Genomic DNA, 19450 nt, shown 5'->3' on the forward strand with positions numbered 1-19450 from the left:
TATTAATGTAAATATATTCATGTCTTACTGTAAAATTGAAGATTACTTTGAAACAGGAAATTACTGAACAGCTCTAATTTCTGGCCTGATAGGTGTTCCATGCTGGCCAATCTTTCCGTTTGGGACGTTACCCAATACATTGGCACCTGCTTGGAGATTTACAGTTCAAATCGTATGTGAGAGGCTGTGCAATTCATCAAGCATACAACAGAGCTGTTACAATCCACAATACGCATCACCTTCTTGTGGAGAAGAATATTATATATGATATAAAGGGAGGGGCATTTTTCATAGAAGATGGTATTGAACATGGCAACATTCTACAGTATAATCTGGCAGTCTTTGTACAGCAAAGTACCAGTCTACTAAATGATGATGTGACCCCAGCTGCGTTTTGGGTAACCAACCCCAACAACACCATACGACACAATGTGGCTGCTGGTGGCACTCATTTTGGATTTTGGTACAGAATGAATGACCACCCCGATGGCCCATCCTTTGATCGGAACATTTGCCAAAAACGAATTCCACTTGGAGAATTCTTTAACAATACTGTTCATTCTCAGGGGTGGTTTGGACTGTGGATTTTTGAAGAGTATTTCCCCATGCAAACAGGATCGTGTACTTCTTCAGTGCCATTGCCTGCTGTCTTTAACTCACTCACTGTGTGGAACTGTCAAAAAGGAGCTGAATGGGTCAATGGAGGGGCCCTGCAGTTCCACAACTTTGTGATGGTGAACAACTATGAGGCTGGAATTGAGACCAAGAGGATCCTGGCTCCCTATGTTGGGGGATGGGGGGAAAGCAATGGGGCTGTGATTAAAAATGCCAAAATCGTTGGTCATCTTGATGAGCTGGGAATGGGATCCACATTTTGTACCTCAAAAGGTCTGGTTCTCCCATTTAGTCAAGGCCTGACTGTGTCATCTGTACACTTTATGAATTTTGACCGCCATGCCTGTGTGGCTTTGGGAGTAACATCAATCACTGGGGTGTGTAACGACAGATGCGGAGGCTGGAGTGCCAAGTTTGTTGACGTCCAGTATTTTCATGCACCGAATAAGGCTGGTTTCCGTTGGGAACATGAAGCAGTATTGATTGATGTTGATGGTTCACTAACAGGTAATATTATTCTTCAATCTGTGATTTAAAAAATACCAAAAATACATGGAAGACAGACAGTTGTGCTGTATGCATTTAATCTCAGCACTTGGGAGGCAGAACCAAGAGGTTCTCTGAATTCAAGTCCAACCTGGTCTACAGAGTGAGTTTCAGGATAGCTAAGGCTACACAGAAAAACTCTTGGAACACCAAATATATGTTAATATGAATTTGAATGGTTACGGTTGATTCACCACTATCACAAATCGTAGTCCAATTTACCTTCTGATTTGAAAATGAAAAAAAAAAGCCAAAGGCTTGCTTTCTTTCCTTTGTTCTTTCATTCATTCTTTGTTTATTTCTTTCTTTTTTATTGTTGTTGTTGTTGTTGTTGAAAGAGCTCCAAATTGTCAGAAGCAGCCTCCAAAGGTATCCTTTTATCTCTTTCATGAACAATTTGATTTTGAATTAATAGTAGTTTTGTGGAACATCTGTGGAGACACTGCTCACTGCCATTTTGATGCCACCATTCTGCAGTCATTTTTAATTAAGATAGAAATTGTTTTCATAATTTCCAAGTTGTGGACTCAGCCACACTCCATACAAATAGCTATAAATTTCATCTCTATTTCTAAACCATGCAGGCAGAACTTACCCTTACTAGAACACCTTTTTGTTTCTTTCTTTCTTTCTTTCTTTCTTTCTTTCTTTCTTTCTTTCTTCCTTCCTTCCTTCCTTCCTTCCTTTCTTTTTTTCTTTCTTTTCCTTCCTTCCTTCCTTCCTTCCTTCCTTCCTTCCTTCCTTCCTCCCTCCCTCCCTCCCTCCCTCCCTCCCTCCCTCCCTTCCTTCCTTCCTTCATTTTTTTGAAATAGGGTTACTCTGTGTAGCCCTGGATGTCCTGGAACTCACTCTGTAGACCAAGCTGGTCTCGAACTCAGAGATCCACCTGCCTCTGCCTCCCAAGTGCTGGGACCACTGCCTGCCTAGAATACTTCATAAAAGGAGTGACAAGGCTGCTATCAACTCCTTTGTAATTTAATGTCTAAATTTGTATTTGTTTTAAAATGTGTTCAATAGGCAAGAGTTATAAAAAAGGATACAATGTTGTTGGGGTTTTTTTTTTTTTTGTTGTTGTTGTTCTAGATCTGTTGTGGATTTTTTTGGTTTTAGTGGTGGATGAATGCCTAAAGATATATTTTTTAATTAAGTGTAAAATTTAATGTACATCTCCATAGCTTCAGAGTGGCTATTCTAACTGCATCAAAGTTCATTGAGATGTATGGATGTTGGATCTGGCTAAATTTAGAGTCGTGATTTTTTGCAAGTTTTTTATAATAAAGTTTATTAAATATTTAAGTAAATTATTAAACCTAGAAAAATCAATATACATTGTACTTTTTTATCATTTTAAGTCAGTAAGTCATTTAAGTCCAAATATGTCACATTTTCTATAAATACCTGTGATTTCTAATGGACTTGTCTAAACAGGATAGGAAACTTGTGTAGATGTGTCACTTCCTAACACATTTTTAAGAATCACTTGACAGGTAAACCTAGAGATCTTAGTGGCTGAATACTGACAGTCTCTTTGAAAGATGAAAAAATATCCTTTTCAATGTTCACATGGTCTGAGTTATCAGCTACAGTTGACGGCTACTGTCTCCCATTCTAATTGTGTTTTCAGAAGGGAGAATGTAGTAGTTCTCACTAAAGTTCTGAGTAACCTTTATTCGCTAACAGTGTAGGTTTTATATATTAGCTATTAAAGAACAGTTACCTTGCTAAGTGTCCGAGAGGCATAGGTCTTAGATCTAAATCCTTCCTAAGGATTTGTTCTCCCTCCCATGATCACAGAGGCAGTGTGAGACATTCTTTAGTAACTAAGCCTATATTTGTTTAAAAGCACATGATCTATGAGCAGGTTTGAATCTCTCTGAGAATCCAGAAAACTTGTGCTGTTTTCCTTCTCGTTGACTCTTGTGCGTGCTTCATGTCTTGTGTTTCAAATACATTTGTGGTGAACCCCTTGACAGAAAAGTCTGCTGTAAACCAAACGTATCTTAGTTACTTGCAAACATAAACCTCTACCAGTTTGTAGATTTTGTTGGCAATATTGTGGTCACAGAACCTATGTGCACTGTAGGTCAGGTTTATTACTTTTCTTATATAAAATTGAAATCATGTTGTTTCTGTTCCTTCCCCAGGGCACAGAGGGCACACCGTCATTCCACACAGCTCCTTACTGGACCCTTCACACTGCACTCAAGAGGCTGCATGGAGCATTGGTTATCCTGGCTCTGTCTGCGATGCTTCTGTCAGCTTCCACCGGCTAGCGTTCAACAAGCCTTCCCCAGTATCTTTACTTGAAAAAGATGTAGTTCTCTCAGACTCTTTTGGTAAGTGAATACTGACAGCGTACAACACCAATTTCAATGTTTTCCTAGTTTCTTGTTATCATTTTCTTAAGTTACTTCATGGTGTTCTAAATATTGCAAAACACAAATTTATGCCAGTTGTATTTCAGGCAGAAAACCTGCTATTCAAGGTGAGTGCTTGAGAGATACATATGTAACACACACACACATACATACATACATACATACATATATACATATATACATACACACATACATACATACATACACACATACATACATACACACATACATACATACATACATATATACATACATACGTACATACACACATACATTCATATATACATACATACATATATACATACATATATACATACATACATATATACATACATTCATGCATATATACATGTTCTGTTGATTGATGAATTACCAGATGATATTACAAGAAGCTGAAACTTGACATAGTCATCAGAACAAGGCAGTAAGGATATATCCTTAGAAGCCACTCTCATTGAAGATAAACTTTTTTTATGCTCGCTGAAAGAGTGGGATCAATCAACAGATACATATGAAATCCCAGGGACTATTGATTTTTAACAGTAATAAGATTGTTCTTATACACTGGTTGTAGTTGGCATTATTGCCTGACTAGGTTGAAGTAATTACTCACAATCAATATGCAATTTTTCAGCCAAATGAAACTTGTAAGCTTGCTTCTCCTACGTCATAAGTCTTCAGCTGTCTCACAAGCCTCTGCAGTTCCTTACAGTGTGTTACGTCATCACTCACCTTTCCATTACTGCAGCAAAAGCCTGAGATAATTAACTTGTACAGAGAAAGGTTTATCTTGGCTCCGTTTTTTGAAGTTTCTATTTGTGATTAGTGAGCCTAGTTGCCTTTGAGCCTGTGGAGAGGAAGGACATTGTGGTGAGGAACTACAGTGAAACAAAACTACTGAATCATTTCATATTCCCTTCCCTGTTCTTAATGACACAAATACCTCCCAAGAGGCTTCACCTTTTAAAAGTTCCAAGGCTTTCACTAACACCATCATGGGGACTATATTCACAACACATTGGTCTACAGAGGATAGTTGTCTTCTTTACTGTCTAGGAGGAATGGTTCTTAGTTCCCTTAGTCCTCCCTAAGGATTTGTTGTCTCTTCAATATAAAGACAGTAACTAAACATGTCTTTTCTCATTTACACCTAGGCTAGCCTATATTGAGTGGCTCAAATCTGTGTATCTATTTATCCATCATTTAATATATCTATCCATTTACTCATCTATTTAGAAACTAATAATATTTTTTGACTTCCAATGGGTTGTATTCTGATAAAACTGTTACTAGTTGAAAATGAGTAAAGTTGAAAATGCAACTAGATCCCCCCCAGAGCTCCCAAGGACTAAACCATTAACCAAAGAGTACATATGGAGGAACCCATGAGTCTAGCTGCATATGTAGCAGAGAATTGCTTTATCTGGCTACAATGAGATGGGAGGCACTTGGTCCTGTGGAGGCTCAATGCCCCAGCATAGGGGAATGCTAGGGCAGTGAGGCAAAAATGGCTGGGTGGCTGGGGGAGCACCCTCATAGAAGAAGTGGGGATGAGAAATAGGATATGGGGTTTGCAGAGGGGAAATTGGGAAGGGGGATAACATTTGAAATATAAATAAACAAAATAAGCAATAAAAATAGAAAAAAGAAAGAAAATGCATCATACTGTACTAAAATGCACATACTGTACTAAACAAGATGCTTCAGTCTAGGTTACTTTACCTATTTGCAGACACCTACATTAGCCCCTAGCTCAGAAAAGTCATCTAACACAAGCCTATTTTATAACAATGGCTTGAATATATGATGTAATTAATTGAATAATAATTATTGTTATTTTTATGACATACCAATATAAAGTCCAAAACTCCTTAAGTTGAAACATCATGAACTATATCCTATCTGAATAAAGTAAGTATCTGTCTACCATGCACCAGCATACCACAGACTGTTATGATAGACTGAAGATTCTGAAAATGGGTGAGAACATGGGTGACTCAAAGATTTTCTAAACATAATCTTTATAACATCTACAATAAATACTATTGTTTACATACTCTGGGTAAGGCCAAATGATGCAGCTTCTTGATCACTAAGCCTGTATCTGTGATTATCTAATCCAAACATGTAATAAGTAATTATGACAACAGAAAGAAACTTTCTCAACAGAATCAAGTGCACTTGCCTGTCCTTCTCTGGTATCAAAATTTGACATTCTTCTTCAGCATATTACAAATAATTTCAAAATTGTACTTTAATATGCCATCAGTATTTCCAAATACTCCACCCCCACTTAACTCTATTGATAAGGCAACTGATAATTTACAACAAATATGAGGTATTTCAATAGTAGCTTCTTTTGTAATTTTATAGCATAAATGTGCCAGCATATTTATAGCATAACTATGCTAAAAGTATCTCTGTCTAGCTAGTATAGACACTGACATATTGGAATTTTGTTACCTTTTTCCCATCAGAGTCTCTCAAGATGCCCCTTGTAAGAATTCCAGATTCTTCCCATATTTCAATCAGATTTGTACATCTATTTAACTGTGCACTCTGAAACTGGATAAGCACCCGTGTCCCACTCCTGGGCTCAATCTACCACTTACCTTCACGGTTCCCTTTCTAGATGGTGGCTCTTACAAGTGTGGTGGCTTTGAAATGGCCACTGTTACTTCCCTCTCAGTGAAGTGACTTTTGCTTTTTGAATTGAAAAGGATCTGGAAAATATGTAAGAAGTGGTAAATTATTCAAATAACTTAAACTAAACTTCTGTCCCCTACCCCGGCCTCCAATGTTTATTTCTATATAAAGTATAAAGTAGCAAAAATCACCTTAGTGTGATATATGACTGAGCTGGTCCTGAAAGAAGAAAGTAAGGGATGGTGGAGGAAGCCAGATGGTGGAGGAAGCACTATGTCAACTAGGCTGACTCGTAGAAACTGTCCTCTTCATTAAGGTGGCACAAGAACACCAAGACTCCATATTACCCTCTTGGGAGATAATTACAGGAATGGATTTACTATCATCTTCTTACTTCTTCTCTGACCCAGAACGACCAGAGGGCAGAGGGAAGCAAGGCAGAGCATTGTGAACAGATCTTCACGGGAGACAAGTATTCAGTGCCACCCTTACCATTTATTATGATACAATTATTTTAGATTTGATTAAAGGCATTCTTACTTTTTCTCTGGTGAACTGAAATGACCAAGTTACCCGCCATCTATGTATCTAAGTAATGATGATGAAACCCCTCAGTAGCTTAAACCTAGATTTCATTATGTTTCTTCTGTCATTGAAGTTCAACATGGAACAACAGGCCTCCCCCTGAGAGTCTATGATACTTTAAATAAATAAATAAATAAATAAATAAATAAATAAATAAATAAATCGATGCTGGGGTTTTATGAATGTTTTCCTTTAAATAAACGCTAAAATTTCAAATGATTATAAAAACATAAATAGTTACAAAATGAAAGGATAGTATTCATTATAACCCAAATAATCGAGTGTCATATTAAAGTACTACTGTATTCATTAGAATTCTATAGTTGACATTGAACACCAGAGTTAAATGTAATATTAAACAGTAGGGGTTTTTAGATAAAGGCATTTTAAACATTATAGAGTCCTTTCCTAGAATTTCCATAGACAAATCAGGTGTGGTGGCTCATGTGTTTAATTTCAGCACTTGAGAGATGGAGGAAGGTGGATCTCTCAGTTCAAGCCCAGTATAGTCTACAGAGCAAGTTCTAGGAGAGCCAGGATTACACAGGGAAACCCTATCTCAAAAAACCAAAAATAAATAAATAAATAAATAAATAAATAAAATGCCACAAACTGAGCAAGTATTTGTATTTTCTTTTGTTCAAAAACAAAGGCATTTCTTGAAGGTGGATTTTATGGTTGCTGCTTATTTTATGTTTTCCTACAGGCACTAGCATCGTTCCCTTTCAGAAGAAACGATTGACCCATATGTCAGGGTGGATGGCTCTGATTCCAAACGCAAACCACATTAACTGGTATTTTAAAGGTGTGGAGCACTTAACCAACATATCATACACTTCCACATTCTATGGATTTAAGGTAAAGAAAGAGCTACAGAAAACAAAACAGCAGCCTACACTGCCATCCTCACAAACCCATCTCTTTCTTTTCTGAGTGTGTGTGTGTGCGCGCGCACACACATACATGTGCACGTGTGAACGTATGTGAGTTTGTGTATGTGTGGTATAAGAGCATATGTGTATGCAAATGTGAACATGTGTCTTTATCCCCTTGGATCGGGTTCTCTCATTCAGCCTGAAGCTCGGCTGAAGGGAGAAAACCTCAGGTATCCTCCAGGCTCTACACCATTAAGCGATGTAGTTAAAAGTGCATGAGTCATGCCTGGCTTTTACATGGGGCCTTGGAATTTGAATTCAGGTCAATGTGCTTCCAAACCAAGCACTCTTATCTACTGAGCGATTTCCTTAACCCATTAGCCAGAATGCTTTCACTTCACAAATCTATCTTTTAAAGGCCTGTGATGCACCCTGTATGACCCACTCACTCTAAATCTAAGAAGGAAGCAATTTTTTGCCATGTTATGATACTGTCTGTTTTTGTCCTTGTTACCATGGTAATAGCTTTAATTAGTTGTGTCCCAAGTATTAAGTGTTTATTTGTATCATGAACTAAATAAGAACATTATTTACAGAATGCAATATTTTATATCTATCTATATGTTTGCAAATATGCACTATCTTTGGAAAGAAATAAAAATCTGTAAAAGTTCCATACTCTGACCTCAATTCTCCAGTGTCCAGAAATTATAATCAGCGTCTTGATGAGGTGTTCCCTTCTATATTCTTCTACTGATGCTACATATTTGTGTGACCCAAAACCCTGTCCAGCACTATTCTAATTACTTGCTGCCATAGAGAAGGTACCTTAAAAACATTTACATATGCAAGATACTTACACATTAATATGTACATATGAGTATAGAACTTGCACGTGTGTGTGTGTGTGTGTGTGTGTGTGTGAGAGAGAGAGAGAGAGAGAGAGAGAGAGAGAGAGAGAGAGAGAGAGAGAGAGAGAGAAATTGTTGCATGTAATATTGAAAAACCAACCCACGCTAGCGCCAGCTACTCTCCACCCCCGGTGGTCTCGCCCATGTGGCTAATAACCCCATGTGGCATCCGCCCAACTTTTCTCATTTCGCTTGCTGCGGAACCAGCTCACATTCCCAATCCTCTAAACCTTGTTACTGACTGATGCCAAACCAATAAGCACACCCAAATTTCCATGCCTAGCTGGGAGCGCACTTTTTCAAACCCAGGCTCTGCCATGGTTATCTTTCCCTGGAGCCCAGCTGAGTCTCCGCGAAATGGAAAACACCAGACAATCTTAGTTTAGAATGAACAGATAATATAATCACTGGACGAGGAATCTAGCATCCTAAATTCACCAACTATTCTATGTTAGAAATCCTTTGGTGGAGGATCCTGGTGGCTTCCACCACCTAAAACCGGCCCTGGCCTACATCTTGTCCACGTCATGTCACTCCCGCTGTCCAAAAGAAAGTCCCCTGGTTCTGCCTTCCCTCTTCATCTCTCAGACCCAGACGGCCCACCTTCTTCTTGCCCAGTGATTGGCTTCACAATTGTCTTTATTATTTAATCAATTAGGGGAAAATTCCACTACAACAAATGAGAAAGAGAAAGGAGAGAAATCCTTTTTTTTTCCTCAATGAATGAGCTAGCTAGCATTGTTGACATAGACCTGCAAAATGTCAAACAAAACATAAATGCCAGTTGAAAGGTAAACTGGAACCAAACTTTGGTTGTAACACTCTACATCAGCTAATAACACAAGATTAAAACTAAGTCATGATATGAAGCATACTTTTACATAAACCAAGCCACACTTTTTTGCAACTGTTTTAGGAAGAAGACTATGTAATTATATCACATAACTTCACTCAAAACCCTGATATGTTTAATGTTGTCGATATGAGGAACGGCTCCACAAACCCATTGAATTGGAATTCTAGCAAGAATGGTGACTGGCATCTTGAAGCAAACACCAGTACTCTCTATTACTTGGGTATGTATTCATTGGGGATGTTTTACTTAATATCTTACCTAAGAAGGAGAGCAATTTCTCAATAGAAGTATGTGACATACTATAGCCTGTATTATCAGAATTTGATATATATTTGTTGAGTAAAACTACTAGACATAAAATTAATTCTTGAAAAGTCCTTTAATTTAGAAAACTTGTTTTTTTAAAGATAATACTAATATATAATTATACAAGGTCCTGATTATTTTACAATATTTATCATTACAAAAGGTGAATAGAATGACAACTGGTATACATTCCACTCACAGCTTTAAAATTACTTTCAGAAAATAACATTATTATTATTTAAGAATGAATAAAACTAAAATTTAAGGTATTCTTATTTTCCATGCACATGTGTATGTTTGTTTTATGTTTCATTTGTATAATGTGTATGTGTACTATTTAGAAAATAAGGTATAGACAGTTGTGAGCTGTCATGTGGATGCTAAGAATAAAATCAGGTCCTCTGGAAGAGCAACCCATGCTTGTAACTGCTGAACCACCTCTGGAGTTCCTTAAGGCATTAGTGTTTGTACAGATATTTTTTCATTCTTTGTAATACTTCATCTCAATATACTATCTATCTTGGTAAAGTTTCTCAATACCTACTTTTTGTTTCTGAGGAAATGATATTTCCAAAATGCTACGGCTTGTATAGGGTTGAGAACTTCAGTCATCATGTTAACATATTAACTGGAAACCGTGCTGATTTTGCTCCAGTGTCAGGGAGAAGCGACCCTCCTCAGAGCCAGCCCATCTCTGGGACCCTAGATCCTGATGTGAAGGATGTGATTATTAATTTCCAAGCTTACTGCTGTGTTCTCCAAGACTGCTTTCCAGTTCATCCATCATCAAGAAAACCAATTCCCAGGAAACGACCAGCCACTTACAAGTACCTAGGCTTTCTTCACTGAATTTTGGTTCACAAGATACATCCACACTCATGGTTTTCTAATTTTATAATCTACTCCCCAGGGAAAAAATAAAGAAAGCTCATAAAACTTGTATGTAAAAGTTGCTAACAGTCTTACAATTGTGGAAAGTTTGATCACCGATTTTAATTCTTTCGGCTGAAATCTTTTCCTTCTATCTTATCAGTTTTTACAGCTATTTTTTAACCATATGAATCATAATTAGTGTGTAAATGACTCTTACATTTCATTACTAGTCATTTCCAGCAAGAGGATATCAACTTTGTAATTACATCCCCTAGGAAAATTTTTATTAGCAAGCAGTTTCTAGAAGGCATAATTACAAAAAGGTAAGGCCTTCTCTTTCCAGTGGGCACTTCATGCTTGTTTCCATTTAATGCAGTACAAACCTATTACCCCAAACTCCTACCCTGCTGCTGTCCAGGGCATAACTTCAATGTATTCTGGGCAAGTCAGACACTGTATTTCTTGTTTTTATGTTTACAGAATCTACACAAATATATCCTCAGCATCTACTTTGTGAGATAGCAATATTTGCCAGAGACCCGTAAATAGATATAGGATGCACTGATTTTAAGTTTTCTATGGTCAGATCTTATAAGAAAACAGAATAACTGACACATCTCAAATTAAATTAAATTGGTTTAATTAAACTACCATTTATCAAAATGAAGATTTGGTGAGAAGAAATGTGTGCAAATTTTTAAAATTATTTGGCTCAATAGAAAAATTACATAGCTTGTATATGTCTTGTACTACTTATTGTACACATTAACTTGGCTAGTTAGTAAAATTATTAAATGTCAACTTCATAGTCCACCACTCCTAAGACATCTAATATAACACTGTGCCTTAAGGAAGTGCTCATTAAATATAAAGGTGATTATTAATGAAAGCATTACTTTTTTTCCAGTTTATGGTCAAATGAGTCTTTTTGGCAATCATCCCCAGAGAACAATTATACTGTGCCTCGCCCAGGAGCAAATGTGGTTATTCCTGAAGGTAAAGACATAGATAAGTAAAATGTTAGCACTTAGGTAATGTCAGTGTTGCAGGGGAGAAGATGTGGCAATAGTCACGAGTCTGCCTTTAAGCAACTTATATGGGGAAAAAGCAAGTAAGCAGAAAGACATGGGCTTTATTATTGTGTCTGGATATGAAACAAATTTCCAGTTTTCTGTATATTTAAACCTATTAATGATAACATTAGCTGGGTATGGTGGCATGTGTCTGCTTTCCTTATGACTCAGAAGACCAAGAAAGGGGTGTTGCTTTAGCACAGGAGTTCAAGAACAATTTCAGAAGCCTAATAACACTGTTTCAAAACAGAACACTAATAACAGCAACAAAACCACAATATCATGCTTTCTGTGAGATATAGGGATCATGATATGGAAGGAATTCATGAACTTCAAAGACAAGACTGGCTGTTAGGCTTGTCAATGTTCTGCCACTAGCTTCAGTGTGTTGGTTACACTGTATTTCTTAATGGTTTTTAGGAACATGGATTGTAGCTGACATAGATATGCCCCCAATGGAAAAACTCATTATTTGGGGAGTTCTAGAAATAGAAGATAAATCTGAGTTGGGAGCTGCAGGCCCTGCTTATAGAAGAGTTGTTTTAAATGCTACCTACATATCAGTGCAGGTAAGAGTGGGGTCTTATAATTTATGTTTTTAATCGTATTAATTTCTGACATGAAAATGCATGGAAGTAACAAGAAAAATATTCAGTCAGTGTGTAGGCACACACACACACACACACACACACACACAGCCATAGTACAGACAATGTAAGCTTCACACACATACACTGTATTTCTGCTCTTTTAAAATTGTGGCCTCATCTTCCTTACTAGAATAACTAACAGCATACTCTCTAGTATATGGTCGTTGCTATCTTGGTTATAATTAAGATATATTGTTATCATATAAATAAATATATATTATTGTATAAAGATTAACTACAAATTATGCATTCACACCAACAAATACCAAATTCTCAGGTGTTCTGGGGAGAAAAATAAAAAAAAAAAAAATTAGAAAAACAGACAACATTTCATAGAAATGAGTGGACATCTATGGGACTGTGAAATCAAGAGTAATCCAGGGGATGCTTCCACTGTTGGAACAATCACCCCCATTCTTCTAAACCTCAGGTGGTCTTGAGCTTGTAACAGTTTGATCGGTTTAATTGTTTTACCTTCTTAATGTTATTTACAAGAAAAGAGTGACTGAACAAAGAACCTCTTGGGGATTGTTTGAAGAGAACATTTATTGCACAAATAAACTTCTCTGGTGAGATCGGAGAGCCATGTATAGAGGTACATAACTGCAGACAGCGGTTTGATACTGTGCCCATTAGTAACGTAACAACAGTGGGTTCACCTCTGAGGCTTTTGAGATCCCCAAGCATGGATTCTTGGCCAGATAAACATGCTCCAGTAGATGGCCCCATATGCATGAGGATATGGGCAACAGGAATTGGTCTGTGTGGGTTGTTTACAAAAATGAAAAAAAAAAAGAAAAGAAAAAAAAAAGAAAAAAGAAAGCCATGAAGTTAAGAGCTGTGGGGAGGCAGGAATGGATCTGTGAGGATGGGGGGTCAGAGGAAGGAGCAGGTAGGGGTGACTAGGATACAAATACATCATGAAATTCTTAAAAGAATTAATACCCAGTTTAGGGGGATGAAGCAGGAGTGGGTGGGTGGGTAGGAGGGCACCCTCATAGAAGCAGGGGAGAGGGGGATGGGATTGGGGTTCCAGTGGGGGACTGGGAAAAGGGATAACCTTTGAAGTGAAAATAAATAAAATAATCAATAAAACATTTTTTAAAATGCCATGTTAAAATTAATTAGCCTTTTTTTTTTTGTTAAAGTATAAAGTACAGAAACTAATTTTGATGCTTTACAGAGCCTGCGATTTTGGGCAGATGTAAGGTTTGAGGTAAAATAAAGCTCCGTGTGAATCTTCCCTGTTCATTAGTTGGGTAATGTTGGATACGTTGTTCAACAGCTCTCACATGAGCAGTGTTTTTTTTTTTTTTTTCACATACAAAATAAAGATAAAAATATCAATTCATCAGCTTAGTGTAAAGGGCAAAGTTTATAATTAATACAGATGAAGTCTTACATTAGGTCTACATTAGTCAGTGAGCATTTGATGGCAGCCTTCATCATTATCAGTGATGGCCATAACTGGTATGGCTTAGACAGAAGAGCCAGAAGCATATTTTGTGTATGGCCTATTGTATCCAAATACAGTGCAGCGTGTTCAAACACCACTAGCTTAGGTCTTAAAAGATCTTAGTTCTTGGTCTGATTCTGACAGTAAATAGTTACTGAATTTGACCTTGGAAGAATCATTCAAACTATGTATCCTCAGGCTAATGGGTTAAAGTCAGTTCCACTTACAAGAATGATCTAACAAAATGCCTTCGTTTTTACTATCGACACTTCCGGTATCTTCTTAATTTTCTTTTATGGATGAGGCTTTTTTCTGCTCATTTTTTTAAGTACTAACAATTTTCTGCTTCACTGTAGGGAGGGAGATTAATTGGTGGCTGGGAAGATAACCCCTTTAAAGGAGTATTACAGATTGTTCTTCGAGGAAATCATTCTACCCCAGAATGGGCTTTTCCAGATGGACTGAATCAAGGGGCAAAGGTCTTAGGTATGTGCTATCACATGCTAAATGTCTTTTGTCTTTTTTTTTTAGTCTATTTCAAAATACACAGGACTTAATTCACAATAGTATGGCATCGCAATCTTTTATAGTCATTTATTTATACTAAACACAGAGAAGAATTTAAAAAATATTAAATAATAGCACATTACAATGTAATAACCAATATGGTTGTGTATACTTCAAATCAAACTGTAAAGTATTATAAAACTAAATTTAAAAAAGCTCTACATCTCAGTATCAGTTCTCCGTAATCTTTCCTTGATATTAAAGAGCAATAATACTTTTTATGTTTTGTGCCTTCTGCGGAACAGACCGCTTTCCGACGCTTAATTTTATTTTCAGTATTCATGAACAGTCTGTGGCTCAGTTGGCTCTACAGTCAGTTGCGCACTTACAACTGCCGTTGAGCTTAATTTCCCTGAGGCATTAGTGTATTGTGCACAGTCCTATTTAAAGCTGGAAGGCAAAGGTCTTAAAAGAGTTTAATTTGACCATAATTAACAGCTGCTTTTATTAATAGTGTTGCATATTCATTTGGGAGATACATAAGAGTATTACTATAGTACAGACACAGGCAAACTCAGCCTTAAAGATATTTGTTTTTCTATGTTTTTTAAAATGGCATTATTACAAATATCACAAACAAAATCAAGGAAAAATACTATTAAAATCATATATGTTTCCAGCTCATACCTTGAGGAAAACTAATATTAAGTAACGACCTTGTATTTTTTTGGTTTAATCTATTTGTCATACACATATACTGGTTCTTTTCTAATATCTATTGTGTTCTCATTGTGTTAAAACATGGTTAAAATACATATGTCATTTGTTCTTAGAAGCTTTTTGGTTCTTTGTTGACTTATGGATATATGATGCAGATCAATTGTTGTCAACAGACAATACTCTTCTTTATTTAGAATAAATATTCAATTAATATAATTAAATATAGTTAATCATTTATGTGCCTCTGCATTAATTCCATTTTTTATTATTTCCAAAGTAATGTTTTGATAAGCCTTCTGATTTATGTTTCCTTTCACGCAGAATTTACTCTGGTCTAGATTCCTAAAAGTAGGTCAAGCTGCCAACACGTTTGCACAACCAACCTCATTGCATTCCACTTGTTCTCCAATGTTTAAAAGCTTGCTAAAATGCATCAGTAGATAGTCCCATTCTACACTAACACAGGACTGTGTGGTAGATAAGAGTTCTCTTTTTCAGGAGTGTTTGGTGAGCTGGACCTGCATGGACTTCCCCATTCAGTTTATAAAACTAAGCTGTTAGAAACTGCGGAGGCAGGCTCCAAAATCTTATCTCTGGTGGCTGCTGTGGATTGGCAGGTAGAAAACAAATATACGTTATAAGATGAATATGCCATCAGTTTACTTGATATAGTTTTACTTGATCAGTTTCTTGATATGTTTACTTCCTGTAATTAACAGTATGAGAAATGTATATCATACAGTCGGCTTACAAGGAATGACCTGATAACAATTAGTTAAAAATCGTGATGTCCAAAGTTCTTCAGACTATATAAAGAGCATCATTGGCACCTTAGTAATAAAAGAAAAAACATGAAAATTGTTGGTTCTAATGTTTGTTAATTTTAAATTTCCTGAAAAAAAAAGACAGTAGAAATTATTTTAAATACATTTTACTTTTATCTTGGTTACCTCATCACTTGTTAGTTTTGATGTTAAATGTTTAATACTTAGGGAAAAACACTTTCAAGCACAATGATACTAAGTAATGCCTATGCTGAATGAGAGAATAGTAGAATACAAATAGAAACTTCATAATTTAGCCTCTTTTGCATTTTATTTATTCATTGTGTGTGTTTTTGTGTGGAGGTGGTTGAGGGTAGAGGACATGGCGTACATGTGTTTGTGGGCATGGAGTTGTGTATGTGTCATAGTATGTGGATGGTTGTCATACTTTAAAATTCTTAATATCAACAATGCATATTTATCGTTGGAGATCTATGTATAGTTTATTATTTCAGGTAGTACCCTGATTGCTACTATGATAAAAATTTAGAATTGTTTAATGATTGTTACTAAGAACCATAAACCTACTTTTAAAATTACTCTTGCTTTTGGCACTTGGATTTTCCTAAGGAGGGAGAAGATATTGTAATAACTACCACAAGCTATGATTTACATCAGACAGAGATCAGAAGGATTGCTAAAATTCTGCATGGGCACAAAATTCTCATCCTCAATGATAGCCTTTCCTACACTCACCTTGGTAAGTGGCTGCTCTTTAACCAAACGGATATATAATTAAAGTGTCTGGAAAGGGTCATATTTTAGTTATGTACCCTGTAATTATAATTCTTTGATTAAACTTCACAAATATTTTGACAGAATAGTTGGCTTTGGTACCAGCGGATTCTACTGTTCATGTGTAGCCACGCAATAACCTTTGCTGTATGTATTCTTTATCTGTTCACTCACTCATTCAACAAGTATTCCACAAAGACCATTAAACATCAGTCTATAGAGTATATCCCTGCCTGTTTCTTTTCTAAGTTTCCAAGTAATTCTTGGTATATCATGGAATTCTAAAAACTTATCCAGAAGTTGAGAGATAGCTCAGCAGTTAATGTTATTTTCCAGAAGTCTGGGTTGTGATTCCCAACATCCACACAGTGACACATAACCACTTCTACCTCCAGTTTCCGTGAACCTAACGCCCTCTTCTGGCCCCTGAATGCACAGAGACATGTAAAGTGGCGCTCAGACATACATGCAAACAAAACACCCATAAACATACCATAATAAAACAAAAAAGGTATAAATTGTGTCTTGATACACAACTATATGTTTATGCAGAATTCTAATTCACATGCAACATACATATAAACGTAGAGCCATGTCAGGTCTAGGCGCTGGGAAAATACTATCTAATCCTTGAAGATTCTACTCAGAGCCTAGGGCAACATTTCTTAAATAACTCTGTGTCTCCTCATTGATTAAAATTAAAACTAGCATTTCAAATTGCACTGCAATAATGTTTTCGTGTATAACTTAATATAAGTGCAAATATGCCTTCAATGAGTATTAAACTGTAACTCTTACTTAAAATAATCGTAAGCATTGTCTGTTCCTATCATTTTTTATTTTCATTAGCATGTATTCATTGTTTATAATACTGTTATATAAGGATGTTTTATAAAAGTATATAATGTACTTTGAATCTATCCCTCCCATATTATCTTAAAATATTCACTATTCATAAGAATTAAGCCCTTAACCAAGTCTAGGTATTCATCAACGGAAGAATGGATAAAGAAAACATGGTATATATATGTTAAAAATTTGTTCAGTCATAAAGTAGAACAAAGTTATGCTGTTTTCAGTAACATTGATTTGGTTGAAAATAGACATATTGACTGAATTAAGTTAGTCTAAGGAAAACCAATATCAGATTTTTTTCACATTGTGCTTCATAAATTTTACAAAAGTATAAAACTATTAAGGGGGGAGAAAAGCAGTAACTCCTTAATTTCTAATTTAATAATCTTTTATTTTAAAGAGATGATATATCTTGGATGCATTAGTATCTAAATAAAACAATATCTTAATTTCAGTTTGCCATTTATCTCTTTTTAAGCAGTAATCTGTTCAGTTTATATGTTTGTGTCAACATTTGGCATGCTAGAAAGTTGTTTGCCTTACATATTGTAAAGGAACTAATATAAAACATTTCCCAATACTGACAATGACCCATTTGTCTGCTTGCAGCTGAAAGACAGTGGATCCCTGAAACAAGTCAGAGCTACACATTATCAGCTGATGTTGGGATACTGAGTAGGAACATCAAAATAGTTGGTGAGGATTACTCGGTTTGGTTCAAGGACTCTTTTGGTGCACGGATCCTAGTTGGTTCATTCACTGGAAACATGATGACATTTAAGGGTTAGTATAAGTTCAGTTTATTTTTTCCCAAGTGACATATAACATAGTCTCCTATACTTATAATTCTCACTTCTCCATAGGACCACACAGAAAAACAGAACGTCAAGTGTGATTATATATTCCATGTATTACTCCTCTCTGAAGTGTAACATTATTCACTATTTATTTCATCTTCATAGACAGTAAGAATTACCAAACCAGAAAGGGAGTTAATTGATGGCCAGACTTTTCACTAGCCAAACAGAAATTATTTCACAACATCTCCTGTGTTTATTTTAAGAAAAACTTCAAATATAACAAATACAGAGAAAAGCAATGTAGTAAATTACAATGCCGTCATTGTCTCTATCAACATCCAAATTCTATCCAATCTTGTTTTATCTGGTATTATTTTAACTCTGACATTCCCTCCTCATTTGTAATCTAGAAAATGTTTCTTTTTAAGCTTCATTAACCCTTATGGTCTGTTGACTCTCATCTCATATAGACTATTGAATTGATTCTCTAGATACTTCAAAGACAATCTCCTGTGTGTGTATTTCCGCGCACACATGTGTATGTGTGTATGTCTGTCTGTCTGTCTGTTTGCATCTGTGTACTTCTGTGTGAGTGCACATATGTGTGCATGAGCTTGTTCACACATGCATGCTCATGTGTGTGCAGACATAGGTACATGCATGTACATATGGAAGTCAGAGTTCATCATCAGTTCAACTGTTCTCCACCTTATTTTTTGAGACAAGGACTCTGAACTATGGGTGAGACTGTTTGGCCAGTAGTCCTTATGGGTCCTCTTGTCTCACCTCTCCAGCACTGGAATTATCAAGACACAGTCACCACACATGAATTTTTATACGGGTTCTAGGGGATAGAAATCAGGACTTCATGCATCATGTCTAGAATTTTACTTTCTAAGTCATCTCTAGCCTAACAAAAACTTTGTTTTGTTATTAGTTTTGTTATTAGTTACAAGCAATGCATTTAAACATATTTATTACACTCTAGTCCATTGTGATTGTTCATTTCATTGATATTCAAATGCCCCATTATTTATCTTAGTAACCTTTCCATTTAGAGTCATAATTCTTTACAAATTAGTTAATATCTTTGAGTCTTCATTCTTCAATATACAAACACTTATTGTAGTTTTTATGAAATTAAGGATCAGTCATTTCTGTAAACAACCCTGGTTATATAAGCTTGGGTCTAGATGGACCTCATGCATCTAGTCAGTTTCAGGGACTTCTGGAAGCTTC

The 19450-nt window shown here is 36.1% G+C and overlaps 1 protein-coding gene across 1 annotated transcript in view; it reads left to right on the forward strand.

The window, feature by feature from the left end:
- Pkhd1l1 (PKHD1 like 1) overlaps positions 1–19450 on the forward strand; it is a 145718-nt gene that overhangs the window by 92822 nt on the left and 33446 nt on the right. Inside the window, exons 51-61 of the mRNA XM_076912207.1 lie at positions 93–1122; positions 3306–3497; positions 7477–7628; positions 9473–9632; positions 10374–10545; positions 11499–11587; positions 12085–12233; positions 14127–14256; positions 15496–15614; positions 16392–16521; positions 18021–18194. Of these exons, the coding sequence (XP_076768322.1) occupies positions 93–1122; positions 3306–3497; positions 7477–7628; positions 9473–9632; positions 10374–10545; positions 11499–11587; positions 12085–12233; positions 14127–14256; positions 15496–15614; positions 16392–16521; positions 18021–18194 (2497 nt within the window). The remainder of the gene's footprint in view (positions 1–92; positions 1123–3305; positions 3498–7476; positions 7629–9472; positions 9633–10373; positions 10546–11498; positions 11588–12084; positions 12234–14126; positions 14257–15495; positions 15615–16391; positions 16522–18020; positions 18195–19450) is intronic.

The sequence above is a fragment of the Arvicanthis niloticus genome, chromosome 13 (genome assembly GCF_011762505.2).
Source record: "Arvicanthis niloticus isolate mArvNil1 chromosome 13, mArvNil1.pat.X, whole genome shotgun sequence".
Lineage (NCBI taxonomy): Eukaryota > Metazoa > Chordata > Mammalia > Rodentia > Muridae > Arvicanthis > Arvicanthis niloticus.